This window comes from Aedes aegypti, chromosome 2 (assembly GCF_002204515.2).
Source record: "Aedes aegypti strain LVP_AGWG chromosome 2, AaegL5.0 Primary Assembly, whole genome shotgun sequence".
Lineage (NCBI taxonomy): Eukaryota > Metazoa > Arthropoda > Insecta > Diptera > Culicidae > Aedes > Aedes aegypti.
In genome coordinates this window covers 268330728-268343515 of record NC_035108.1, presented here as the reverse complement: position 1 = coordinate 268343515, position 12788 = coordinate 268330728, and the positions used below count along the sequence as shown (strand labels likewise).

General features: G+C 41.0%; 1 protein-coding gene across 3 annotated transcripts in view; it reads left to right on the top strand.

Annotated features, from left to right (window-relative positions):
- The window catches only part of LOC5571728, an 84318-nt gene that overhangs the window by 26466 nt on the left and 45064 nt on the right, over positions 1 to 12788 (top strand). For 2 of the 3 annotated variants that reach the window (XM_021845032.1, XM_021845033.1), the window contains exon 2: positions 10720 to 10956. In XM_021845032.1, coding sequence (XP_021700724.1) covers positions 10889 to 10956 — 68 coding nt within the window. In that variant the 5' untranslated portion in view covers positions 10720 to 10888. Of the gene's footprint in view, positions 1 to 8702; positions 8724 to 10719; positions 10957 to 12788 lie in introns of those variants that run through there. The other variant, XM_021845034.1, reaches the window with a different exon arrangement.

The following is a 12788-nucleotide window of genomic DNA, read 5'->3' as shown; positions in this document are numbered from 1 at the left end:
CGGACGACGCAAAACCGAACTGTCCTGCTTGGGCTTCACGAAGCACTACCCAGCAAGGCGCTCCAAAACATGAAAAAAAAAATCTCCGGCAACGAAAATACGCGCGAATCCGTCAGCAAAACCAATCGGACGACGCAAAACCGAACTGTCCTGCTTGGGCTTCACGAAGCACTACCCAGCAAGGCGCTCCAAAACAGGGGAAAAAATTCTCCGGCAACGAAAATACGCGCGAATCCGTCATCAGAATCAATCGGACGACGCAAAACCGAACTGTCCTGCTTGGGCTTCACGAAGCACTACCCAGCAAGGCGCTCCAAAACAGGGGAAAAAATTCTCCGGCAACGAAAATACGCGCGAATCCGTCATCAAAATCAATCGGACGACGCAAAACCGAACTGTCCTGCTACGAAATTTTTCGTTTCTCTTATATGGCAAAATACAATACTTTTCTAAACCAACAAAAAGTAACTTTTGAGCATCGGAAGTATTATGAACTTTGTTGATAAGTATTGTTATACACATAAAGTTTGAGTTCTGAGGAAAATTATGCAAATAAATGGCCATACAAGCTGGAAAACTTGCATGCAAATTGCCTGAAATAGTCAAATTTCGCATTTTCAACAGCCAACATCTCAAAAACTAGACGTGCTATGATATTTCTGTAAATGACGATGGATTCAGCAACCCTTAATTAAGTAAATAGCGGTATTTTGGTGCTTTAGACAAAATCGTGTTCCGCAGTGATATTTTCAAATACTGTTTGTTTTAGTAATAGTCTGTAATAGTTGTCATACATGTTGTCAGAGGAAATTTTCTGATTCAATATAATTAGGACCGCTATATATTTTGAACCCTCTGGTTCATTTTTTAACTTAATTAACACAAAATACCAGCTCAGCTTGCATGTAATTTGGATATATAGGACTGTTCCACAACGTTTGTGCATGGAAAATGTTTTTATTTTACTGACATAAATTTAATTTAATCGGTTTATCCATGCAAGTATTGCAACACTTTACACACAGAAATTAGAGCCGTCAGAAATTGTTCGAATGTGCATAAAAATTCGAAAATACTTTGATTTTCCATAGTTAATCGATGGATTAGAATATGCGCAAGCATTTTAAACTAATAGTAGGTGTCGAATGTAAATGCCGGTGGTCCAAAATATATACTGTGAGGATCATGGCCGTAGCCAGAGGATGGCAGTGGAGGGCCGTTGCTCCCCCCTCCCCCTCTGGCCGACGAAAAAAAATCAAAATCAAATAGTTTGTTACGAAGGATAATATTTTGTTTTCATTTTCCAAAGATTGTTTCCAGCATTTATTTATAAAAAAATGTGTATCTATTAAATATAATAAATAGTGTTCGATCGACTCCAGTGGTCGGCGACGAAATAGAACAGCACCGATTTGAATTTAGGGAGTCGATGCCGGTTATGGACCCTTTGCGTATTATGGACCCCCTACAGAAAAATATAAAATTAACACTCAAAACAACTTTATTCCTATGAAAATTCACCGGGGGAACTTCGATTACATTGTTAGTCAGCAGTTTCAGGCAAAATATTTGGTTTGAGACGCATAAATACAGATATTTGAACAGTTTTGTAAATTAACCACACAAGAGGGTCCATAATACGCATTTCCAGGTGGGTCCATAATAGGCTCGTTGGCAGCGAGCCGGATTGCATGGGAATCAAATGGAGGGTCCATAATACGCAACGTCAAATTTGTAAACAATCCTATTATGGACCCCGGGAGGGTCCATAATAGGCATTCGGACAACAGTTTTTCAAATGCATGATTCGCTGGAAAAATCAAATGATTTTGTATGTTTCATAGACGTACTATGAAGTAAAGACATTGAATTTGTTGTTAGACTCCACAAAACGTATATGCGTCTGAGATATCATTGCGGAAAAGCGTCTAGAATGAGTTTCAGCTACTAAGGGGTCCATTACTAGCATTGAAACCCTACTAATTGATTTATTGCTCCCCGAACAGGCAGCGCGCCTGCTCAGGGACATGAATATTGCTATACACTTCTTCTACACATGAGTTGGCTTATCGGGGAGAAATACACATGATATGGACAAACCATCCATGATTGTGTAATGATTCCCCAATAATATAAGCCATCGATCGATAGAACCTGCTTGATCGCCAAATAGTATTAGGGCGCTTGAAACCTGCTTCCTTTTGGCTGTCTTGGTAGTGTCATTCTCAAAACACACCCAAGCCGTTTCCATAGGGGACGTTAGCCACAAGAAGGACGTTTCAAGTAATACTGTTTCATATGGTATGCCCTCTTCAACATCTAATCCAATTTCTCTCGCCGTTCCCTTACGGTACCTATCAATCTAGTATTCATTGCTTTCTTCTCCATGCTCCCTCTTACTTCGAGCAAAATTAAACGATATGCCGATAAACAAATTCAAAAGAAAAAAAAAAAATACTCGGTTCGTGGTCCCATCTCTCCATCCTCGGTTCTGCCCCGCGCTCGATGCGCACTTGATCCGTTCACCTAGCTCACTGTGCTCCACGCCATATTGTACCAACCGGATCCGACGCGAACACCATCTTTGCAGGGTTGCTGTCCGGCATTATTGCAACATGCCCTGCCCATCGTATCCTTCCAGCTTTGGCCACCTTCTGAATAATAGGTGCGCCGTAGAGTTGGGCGAGCTCGTGGTTCATCCTTCGCCGCCACACACCGTTTTCCTGCACACCGCCAAAGATTCAAAGTGCTTGCAAGTCCTCCTCGAGCATCGTCCACGTAACATGCCCATAGAGGACTATCGGCCTTATGAGCGTTTTGTACATGGCGCTCGGCCCCACCAGCTAGCATGTACTTTGTCTTGGACGCATTCACCACCAGTCCAACTTTTGCTGCCTCGCATTTGAGGCGGGTGTACAGGTCTGCCACCTTCTCAAATGTTCGGCAGACAATGTCCATATCATCCGCGAAGCAAACAAATTGAATGGATCTCGTAAAAATCGTACCCCGGCTGTTGAACCCGGCTCTCCGCATAACAACTTCTAGCGCAATATTGAACAACAGGCACGACAGTCCATCGCCTTGTCATAGTCCCCGGCGGGATCCAAACGAACTGGAATGTTTGCCTGAAACCTTTACACAATTTTGCACACCTTCCATCGTCGATCGGCCGTCAACGAAGCCGGCTTGATAACATCCCACGAATTCGTTTACTACAGGTGACAGACGACGGAAGATGATCTGGGATAATACTTTGTAGACCGCATTTAGAATGGTGATCGCTCGAAATTTCTCACAATCTAACTTGTCGTCTTTCTTGTAGATGGGGCATATAACCCCTTCCTTCTACTCCTCTGGTAGCTCTGGTAGCTGTTCTGTTTCCCAGATTGTGCCTATCAGCCGGTGCAGACAAATGGTCAGCCGCTCCGGGCCCATCTTTATAAGTTCAGCTCCGATACCATCCTTACCAGTAGCTTTGTTTTTCTTGAACTGGTGAATGGCATCCTTAACCTCCCTCAAAGTGGGGGCTGGTTGGTTTCCATCGCCCGCAGTACTGACGAAGGCATATCCTGCGTTGTCTCGACCTTCATTGCCTGTGCTTTCAGCGCCATGCAGGTGCTCGTCGAAGTGCTGCTTCCACTTTTCGATCACCTCACGCTCCGTCAAAATGCTCCCATCCTTATCCCTGCACATCTCGGCTCGCGGCACGAAGCCGTTGCGGGATGCGTTGAGCTTCTGATAGAACTTACGTGTTTCTTGAGACCGGAACAGCTGTTCCATCTGCTGTTGCCGTTCCATCTGCTATTGCCGTTTCCGTCTATAACGCTCCACGTTTTGCCGGGTCCCTTGCTGCAGCATGACCGCCCGCGCTGCGTTCTTCTCCTCCAGAATCTGCCTACATTCCTCGTCGAACCAATCGTTCCATCGACTCCGTCCCACGTACCCGACGTACTCTCAGCTGCATTGTTTATGGCTGCCTTCTCTGTTCTCCAGCAGTCCTCAAGAGGGGCTTTATCCAGCTCACCCTCTTCCGGTAATGCATCCTCGAGGTGCTGCGCGTATGCCGCTGCGACATACGGTTGCTTGAGTCGCTCTAGGTCATACCGGGCGGCCGTCGGTACCATATGTTGTTAACGACGGAGAGTTTTGGACGCAGTTTAACCATCACAAGAACTATCGAGGTCAGAGTCGATGTTAGCGCCAGGTCCTGACGTCGATAATGTCGGAGAAGTGCCGTCCATCAATCAGAACGTGGTCGATTTGTGATTCTGTCTGCTGCACAGTGCGTTGCTCCATAGACAAAAATCAAATTTCAAGTTGTATTATTCGGCGATAATAAGTATCCTCAAGTATTTATAGATAGCATCCTTTATTGAAACAAGTATTAAGAAGCAATACAACGCACTAAAACTATTGCAACAAGCGTCGAAAGTGACAGTTGTCGGAGTAGCAGAAAAACTAGTTTTTGTCGCATGTTTTCAGCAATCCTTTAAACTAGCACGGGAGTATTGAAACCAATCTATTCAATCAAAATCTAAAGAGAACATGGCTGAAGGTTGGTGAAGTATATTTGATGTGATAAGAACACCAAATATAATAGGGGCCCAGATAGCCGTAGCGGTAAACGCGCAGCTATTCAGCAAGACCAAGCTGAGGGTCGTGGGTTCGAATCCCACCAGTCGAGGATCTTTTCGGGTTGGAAATTTTCTCGACTTCCCAGGGCATAGAGTATCTTCGTACCTGCCACACGATATTACGCATGCAAAAATGGTTATTGGCATAGTAAGCTCTCAGTTAATAACTGTGGAAGTGCTCATACGAACACTAAGCTGAGAAGCAGGCTCTGTCCGAGTGGGGATGTAACGCCAGAAAGAAGAAGAAGAAGAACAATAAATTTTTACTTTGAATATGAGAATTCGGCAGGTTGAGTTGGCTATGAAATCAAACTTATGAAATGCTAAAACGTAATTTTGATTATCGATTCAAAAAAAGTGCCTCCGAGTTCCACTCTAAATCACGCACAAACATGTTTCTTAGAGTGTCCCCTAAGACGTCTGAAAGATACAGCTGCAACTCCCTGCAACTCTTCGAGGTTTTTGACTATTTTCAAATATACTCCTTATCCAGCACAATTATGAAAATGAGTTGTTTGTGATAAAAAATACGAAAATCTTTTAACGCTATGTGGTCTTGGCTCAATCAGACATTACACCAAAACAAGTTAATGCTTAAAATATCATATTTTAAATGTGGTTTTGTTTGGAAAATAACGAAATTGGCGCTTAGGACAGTTTTGCGATTATGCGTATATTATATGTCATTTTTGCAAATTGTAGCTCTTTTGACCAGAAACAACTTCCCCTTCCATACCAAGGTGCTCAAATGGCTTGATCTTCCAGTTTTGATTTTTGTCCCGTATCTCCATACATTCAACGCACTGTGTGCTGTGGTGATCTCCAGGTGTATCGGTATGGAAGGCTGTGCTGGAAGTAGGTGCTACGGATGGCCTTATTCTTGGAGGCGACGAAATCAATTAGTCGTAAGCCATTTTCGTTCGTCTGTCGGTGGGCGTTGAACTTTCCAATAGTCGGTCTGAACTCCTCCTCCTGGCCAACCTGAGCGTTTAAATCTCCTATAATGATTTTTACGTCTTGGGCAGCTGTCGTACTCGCGTTCGAGCTGCGCGTAAAAAGCGTCTTTATCATCATCAGTGCTTCCGGAGTGAGGGCTGTGCACGTTTATTATGCTGAAGTTGAAGAACCGGCCTTTGAGCCTCAAATTGCAAATTCTCTCATTGATCGGCCACCACTGGCTTGCAGGGCCTGACACCAACCCCCTAGATTTCCGGAGGACCATTCCCCCCAAATGTTCGGAGGACCATAGTTCGCAGTTTAGCTTAGAGTCCTTCTCTGGCACTCGGTCGATGATCAGTCGCCCCTGACATGGGGAACAGACGCTGTTGTGAGCCTCTTCTGCAGTACAGATGCTCCAGGTTTGCAGAAGCAAGAGCAAAAGCAAACCCCTCCTTCCCTGTCAGCATACGACCAAAGTTCCAAACCCCATCTTCCCTAAGCTTACTCGTACCCCGGCCAGTACCGCGAGGAGATAGGGATAGGAGTTGCTGGGCAAGAGGCACAGAGGGGTCTATTTTATTCCTTCAGGTACACGAGGTACCAATGGTACGCCATGCCCAGCCATTTACCAACCAACGGACTAGCATGCAACGCTTAATTTCGCAATCGAAACACGTTCCTGGCGAAAAGTTTCCCGAACTGAAGCGGGAATCAAACCCGCAATCCTTGGTCGAAAAAAATCTAGAGTAACCCCTTGAGTGATCCCCGCCAGGAATATGGAAAAATATGTGAAGTAATTCTTGCAGGAGCCTATCGAGGGAGTCCTGAGGAAATCTCCGGAGGAATTCATGAAAAAATCCTTGGAACATAGAATATTCTTTATGACCACGCTGTTTTTTTCAACGACTTTTTTATATTCTTTTTTTAAACTTTTTTTTTAATAATAAAGACTGCGCCGACAAAAGCATATTTCATTAAAATGTGCAGTTGATTGTCTACCAGCTAATCCCTGGATAATTTCTAAAGGAAATTATTGAGAGATTTTTATGAAGCAATCCTTTGTGAAATTCCTGATGAAAAAGCTGAAGAAATCTGCAGGAAACGCTGTAAAGATTTTCCTAGAGGAATCCCTGGATGAGCCTCTAGAGAAACTCCTGTAGGAATTTCTGAAGGGCTTCTGTAAGAATTTCTGCAGAATCCTTGGAGGTATCCCACGAAGAATCACTGTAGAGCATATGCTGGTAGAATTTGTAGAGAAATCCCTGAAAAAAAACTCCTGTAGAGACTTTTCTGGAGAAATCCCTCGAATAATTCTTGGAGAAATCCCAGGAGGAATCTCTGGAGGATTACATTAAGAGATTTTCGAAAAGGAATTCATGTAGAGCATTTACTGGAGGAATGTTTGTAGAGATTTTCCTACAATAATCCCTGACGTAGTTGTCAGGATAATTTCTGGATGAAATCCTGTAGAAATTCATAGGAGAATATCTGAAGGAATTTGAAGAAGAACTCTTGGAGGAATCCCCAAAGGATTCATTGGAGGCTCAGAACTCCTGGGGAATCCCTGGAGGATTATTTGGAGTAATCTTTAAAATAGTTCATGGCGCGATTTTTCTTGTGGTAGCTCTGGGAGAATTCCTGCAAGAATTTCTTGAGGAATTTGTGAGTTGTGGAATACTTGCAAGAATTTCTGGTAGAATCGCTGGAGCGATGCGGGGAGGAACCCCAGAAGAAATTACCGAAATAATTTCTGGAAGAAGCTTGAGCGGACTACTTGGGAATATCTTTGTATGTTTCCGTAGAGGAAATTCTGAAGAAATCACTGAAAAAATATCTTGAGTAATCCTGTAATGTAACTCTTGAAAAAAATCCTTAATTATCATACTAATCCCTCCATAAAATTAAAAAAGTGTAGCATTGAAGATTCCCTACAAGAATCCTTGATACTCTAGAAGAATCTCTGAAGAAATACCAGAAGAAATCGCTTCAAAATTATCTGGAGCAATTCCATAGCTTTTCTGAAACAGCTCTTGGAGGATTTCTGGGATAAATTTTTTGGAAGAATCCCAGTAAAAAATTTACTGGAGGAATCACTAGAGACATTCCTGCAGAAATTTCTTGCGAAATCACTAAAGGAATCCCTGTTAATGTTGTTTGGAGATATTTAGAGTAGAAGAGGTTTCTTGAAGAAACCTGTGGAGGTTTTCCTAAAAGAACGCCTGGTGCTTTATTTGAGCAGGTTTGAAAATTGCGATTGGTGTCAAAAGTTATAATTTGCTAGAAATAAAATGTCGTTTTACTTATCCAAAACATTTACTCAGTTAGTAGGTCGTATAGAAAAACTTCGAGAATATTTACATTTACACTATGTAAATGTTATTTGAAAACTTTCTGAAGAAATGTGACACATTCTTCAGAAAGTTTTCAAATAACATTTACATAGTGTAAATAGCATATTTTGACTTTATAGACGAACTGAAAGAATTTTCACAAACAACTCATTTTTATGTGCAGTTTTAACAAACTACACTATACTAGCTGCACATTTGTCACATTCACATTTTTGACGAGTTCGAGTAAATACCGTTGAACATCATTAAATCATAAATACATTTGACCAACTTAATGAAATCTAAGTAATCGTTCTATAAAATATGACAAAAAAGTATTAAATTGTTTTATCACATTGCTAAATGTAACTGCATAGCAGTCACGTTGAGATTATACATGGGCTTCATAATGTAGTACAAATAAAATTTCAAACAGATTTGTTTTCTTGTTCAGATTTGTTCAAGGGGATTCGCGATATGAGCTGTACCGTTTTCAAATCAGACGACTCAGTGTTTGGTAAAATAACTATAATTATAATCATAACTTAAGCCAAATATTTTAAATTCAGATAATAATCGATAACTAGTTACTGAGACGTCCGATTTAAATACGGTCTTCGACCATGTTGTAGGTGATGAATGTATCTAACAGAATCAGTTTAACCCTCAGAAGGACTTTTGTAGTCTCCGTTTTCACCCGAATGAGCTCAGAGTATACTCAGAATCTGAATTATAATCCGATAAGTGACATTTTTGTTGGGTATGAGTTAAGTATAATAAAAAATTCTACTGTTTCCAAGGTTTCAAACGGCATTTTAAGGTGAATTTTCTAACCAACAGAAAGAAACTTAATTCGTAGAAGATTGGCTTGTTTTTTGGCTCCCATACATTTTGTATGGACATTTCGAGTAATCAAATTTTTGTATTAAGAATGATTTTTTTGTAGTTTTTATTTAGTCTTTTTCAAAGAACAATTCAGACTGTCCAAAGCGGAACATCGCCAGCACGATACTCCCCATCAATCAGTAAATATGTAAAGCCTCGACCACTGAGCAAAGCAAGCCCTCATCGCACATGAGCGGATAATTGATCATACTCACGATACGATGCGATGTGACGACAAGAACAACGATGAGCGTCCAATCCCATCGATATGGCGGCGGCGAGTAATATGTGACGTCACCATCAAGGACACAGATACAGCACATCGTTTTTTCCTCGATTTATTGGGGGGAGTAACTAAATTGGTCCACAACGGTGCCACGGGACAACTAATTGCCATGTCTCGACGTGGGGGCTGTAGCCTGGTGGAGGGTGGTGTGGGGCTGTCGCTGGTTGGTGGTGGTTCTACTATAGAGGATCAAAGTGAATGCTTCAATGCTGAGGGACCGTGAAAAGTATCAAAGTGTATGGGAGTGAGAAAACCTGTGCCACGGTGCTTTCCAGACCGTTATTGTAAGAAACAATCTTGGAGATGTTCTGAAATAAAATATCAAAAAATTCTGCGCTTTATCATTTTTTTAATAACACATTTTCAGAATTATGCTAATCAACTGTTAATGTGTTCAAACACTCCATGGAATTCAAAACCTTAGCTTTACTACGAAGACTCGTAATCCGAAGCATTTTTTTAAGTTTAATGCATCATGCTCACATACTTACGGATAGCACACGGTTATGGATCAATTTGGCGTTCAACACCAAAATAACTAGGTCAAAATATACACGTTGACGTAAAACATATTTTTTCCAAGCCATATTATTTTTCTCCTACTATTTGAAATGCTAAGCATAACATTCAATCCCAAAATAATGGTGTTTTGACAAATATAAGTTGGTATTACAAAGTTATCAACATGTCGTCGTTTTCTGTAAGAAGTGGCATATCAGTATTCATAAGCTCTCAAAGATGATAAAAAAACACTACTCGTTCGCTTAGGTTCAGTATAAATTCATCTTTGGACAACACTTTTTTCGATTGTTGATTTTAAACAATGAATATTAACACTTTGAAGTAGTGATCCAGAATATGCACCAGGAGCTGATTGTTTGCCACCCAGTAAACACAAACTCGTATACAATGTTGCATAAAAGTACAAATGTGGAGGCGATATACGTACATGTGCCATAAGGCTGCATGCAAAGTATACGTATATCGCCTCCACCTTTGAACTCTTATATCCTATCATATACGATCATGTGTTTGCTGGGCACTATTATGGATAACTTTTCAAAAAAGTAGATGTCTGTCAATTTCAGCATTGAATTTGACATTTTCAGGCAAAAGAACTATGGATAAAAAAACTTACAAAAAGTGATGAGTAAATTTCACTTTTAAACAAACACAATTGGTTGTTTCAAGTAAATCGAAAATAGTTTAACTCTCAACAACTACAGTGCAGTGCAGTATCACAAAAATATCTCCAGTAGATTTTTTTCTGATGATAACCGTCTGGGGAGCACCGTGTGTGTGCGGAGAGGCATATCAAGCCTACGAAGAGGGCTCGGCAAACGGCCATGTGAAGTGAAAACCGTGTTATCTGACGTTGCAGCATTAGTGCTCCATCTGGAGCGGATCGATGAAGCGGAAAATTGAGCGAAGTGTCGAAGAAATAAATGATGACCATAAGGGAAGTTGGGCCAAGTGCAGTGAAGTGGTCCGGAAGATAAGAGAAGCTAGCGTGAACCTGTCCAAAGATACTTGGTGATTGTAGCCAGTTTATTGACGTGCTCCCGGATTGAACGTGCTTATTTGGTTGTAATTTTATACCGGGGTTTGCTGATTAATGTTATTTTTTTTGGGTGGTACTTCATAGATGAGAGCTTTCAGGTTTTAAAGAAATGTGACAAAATATGCAATGATAGTGATTAAGGTGAAAATCAAAAAGTGAGGAAGCTGCGCATAGTTGCGATCGTTGGAAGTAAAAGTTCAGAGGATTAGGCAGTTTGCACAATAGCGCTAGGCTTACGGACTGCCGCAGCAAAATGGGCAACTACTGTAGTTCGGGTCAAACAAAGAAGGATAAGGACAATGCTTCGGAGAAGTCGGAAGAGTAAGTATCATTTGTTATAGTTGAATTATATTAACCCGTATAGGCCTGAATGAAAGCAAAATGAACCGCTCAACGAATGTTTACCGGAATGCAATATTTTTTTGTCATTATACTAGCCCAACAAACATTTTTGTTCAATAAGAGCAAACAAAGCAACAAAGCAAAAAAGCCTTCTTAAGCTTATTTCAACTAAACAAACTGTTGTTCACCTACTAATGTTACTTGGGAGAACACATATCTAGGTGTCCCGGAACCCAAAAATGGCCATTCAAAGTATCAATTAAATGCAGAAAACATTATTATCCAATTTAATCGTTTCTCGAAAGATTCACACTGATGCGTTTTTCTTAAAATTTTTCGACATAGTAGTCACATAATAACCGATTCCGGAAACTTTCAATGACTTGAAATTTGCCTACCTTCATTTACACAAAACCACCCGACCTGACTCAATGACCCACCAATTTAACAATTAATCCAGTAAACAATGACGTAAACTTTACGCTTAGCTTAGCTTAGACTGACTACACATATCAATGGTTGCTATTCCGTGATTGACCGAAGTCAGTGAAAATGCACAAAGAATCAACTAGAAGTTCAGCTGGGATTGGCCATAATCTTCTTCAGTGTGCATAATTCAGTGCCTCTATTTATACAAGGTCAATAACGGCGTCGGCCACGTCCTTGCAGTCAGGTGGGATTGAGGGAAGGAATGTTAGTGTGTAACCTTTGCTATTTGGAGACCGTGTTTGCCTCTGCATCTCCACAAAGGTTACTGGGAGGGATGTTTGTTAATGGGGAGGATCGTTGGGTCAAAGGATTCACTTTGATAAGCGATTAGACCATGATAAACAATGATTTGTGAGATATATACATGCTTATACGTAAATATAATTGTTCATATAATTTCTATGTAGAGGAAAATTATGCCGACACTTGAGGTGACGAACCATTCAAAGTTTGTTGAACAAATACCTAAATGTAACATTCCTACAGCTGTCAGTACGAAAGCATGTGTTATTATATTTTACTCATTTGAAAAGAAACAAAAGACTCAATTGGTTGGGACATCATAGAACACTCTTATTCTTATGCCGACACTTACAGTGGCGAACCATCCAAAGTTTGTTGAATAAAGTGAACCTTTCGCAAGTCTACACTTGTAGTGTCGAACCATTCAAAGTTTTTTTAATTACAAAAATAAAGGTATATAAGGGGTGTTCTGAAAAAAAAATGTTAAACATAAATAAATCATGAATCAGAGTTTGTGTCGACACTCACAGTGACGAACCATCCATAGTTTGTTGAAACATCATATTTACATCCCACCATTGTAACGATTAAATGTGCAGTCATACATATTTTATAGATTAGAAATAGTAGCATGAAACGAGCTCACCAATTGATCCGTTATCCTTGACTGAGCAGCCAAAATCCACTTTCAGCTTCACTCGTTTGCTCGGCTAGCACTCAGAAAAAAAAAAAATAGGCGCGCGACCCGAAAAAAAACACGGACGACAGCTCGGGCTTTCTTGACGCACTGCCTAGGAGCAAGCGTCAAGGTCGTCGAAAGATCAAAAAGAACGAACCGATCGCGGCACTTTTTAACTTACTCCAACCGAACTCCCCGATCACGCCACTTTTTCACTTACGAGATCGACGCGCGACATGTTTGATCCGTAAGGGGGCTCGCTCCGGCAAAAGCAAGCGTCAAGGTCGAAAGATCAAACAGAACTCTAAACAATGACGTAAACTTTACGGGTGAGAAAGTCCATTTAAACGTCATGTTTGAGCAGCAGTGAATATATACATTCCCGTGCAAAAGTTTGGGC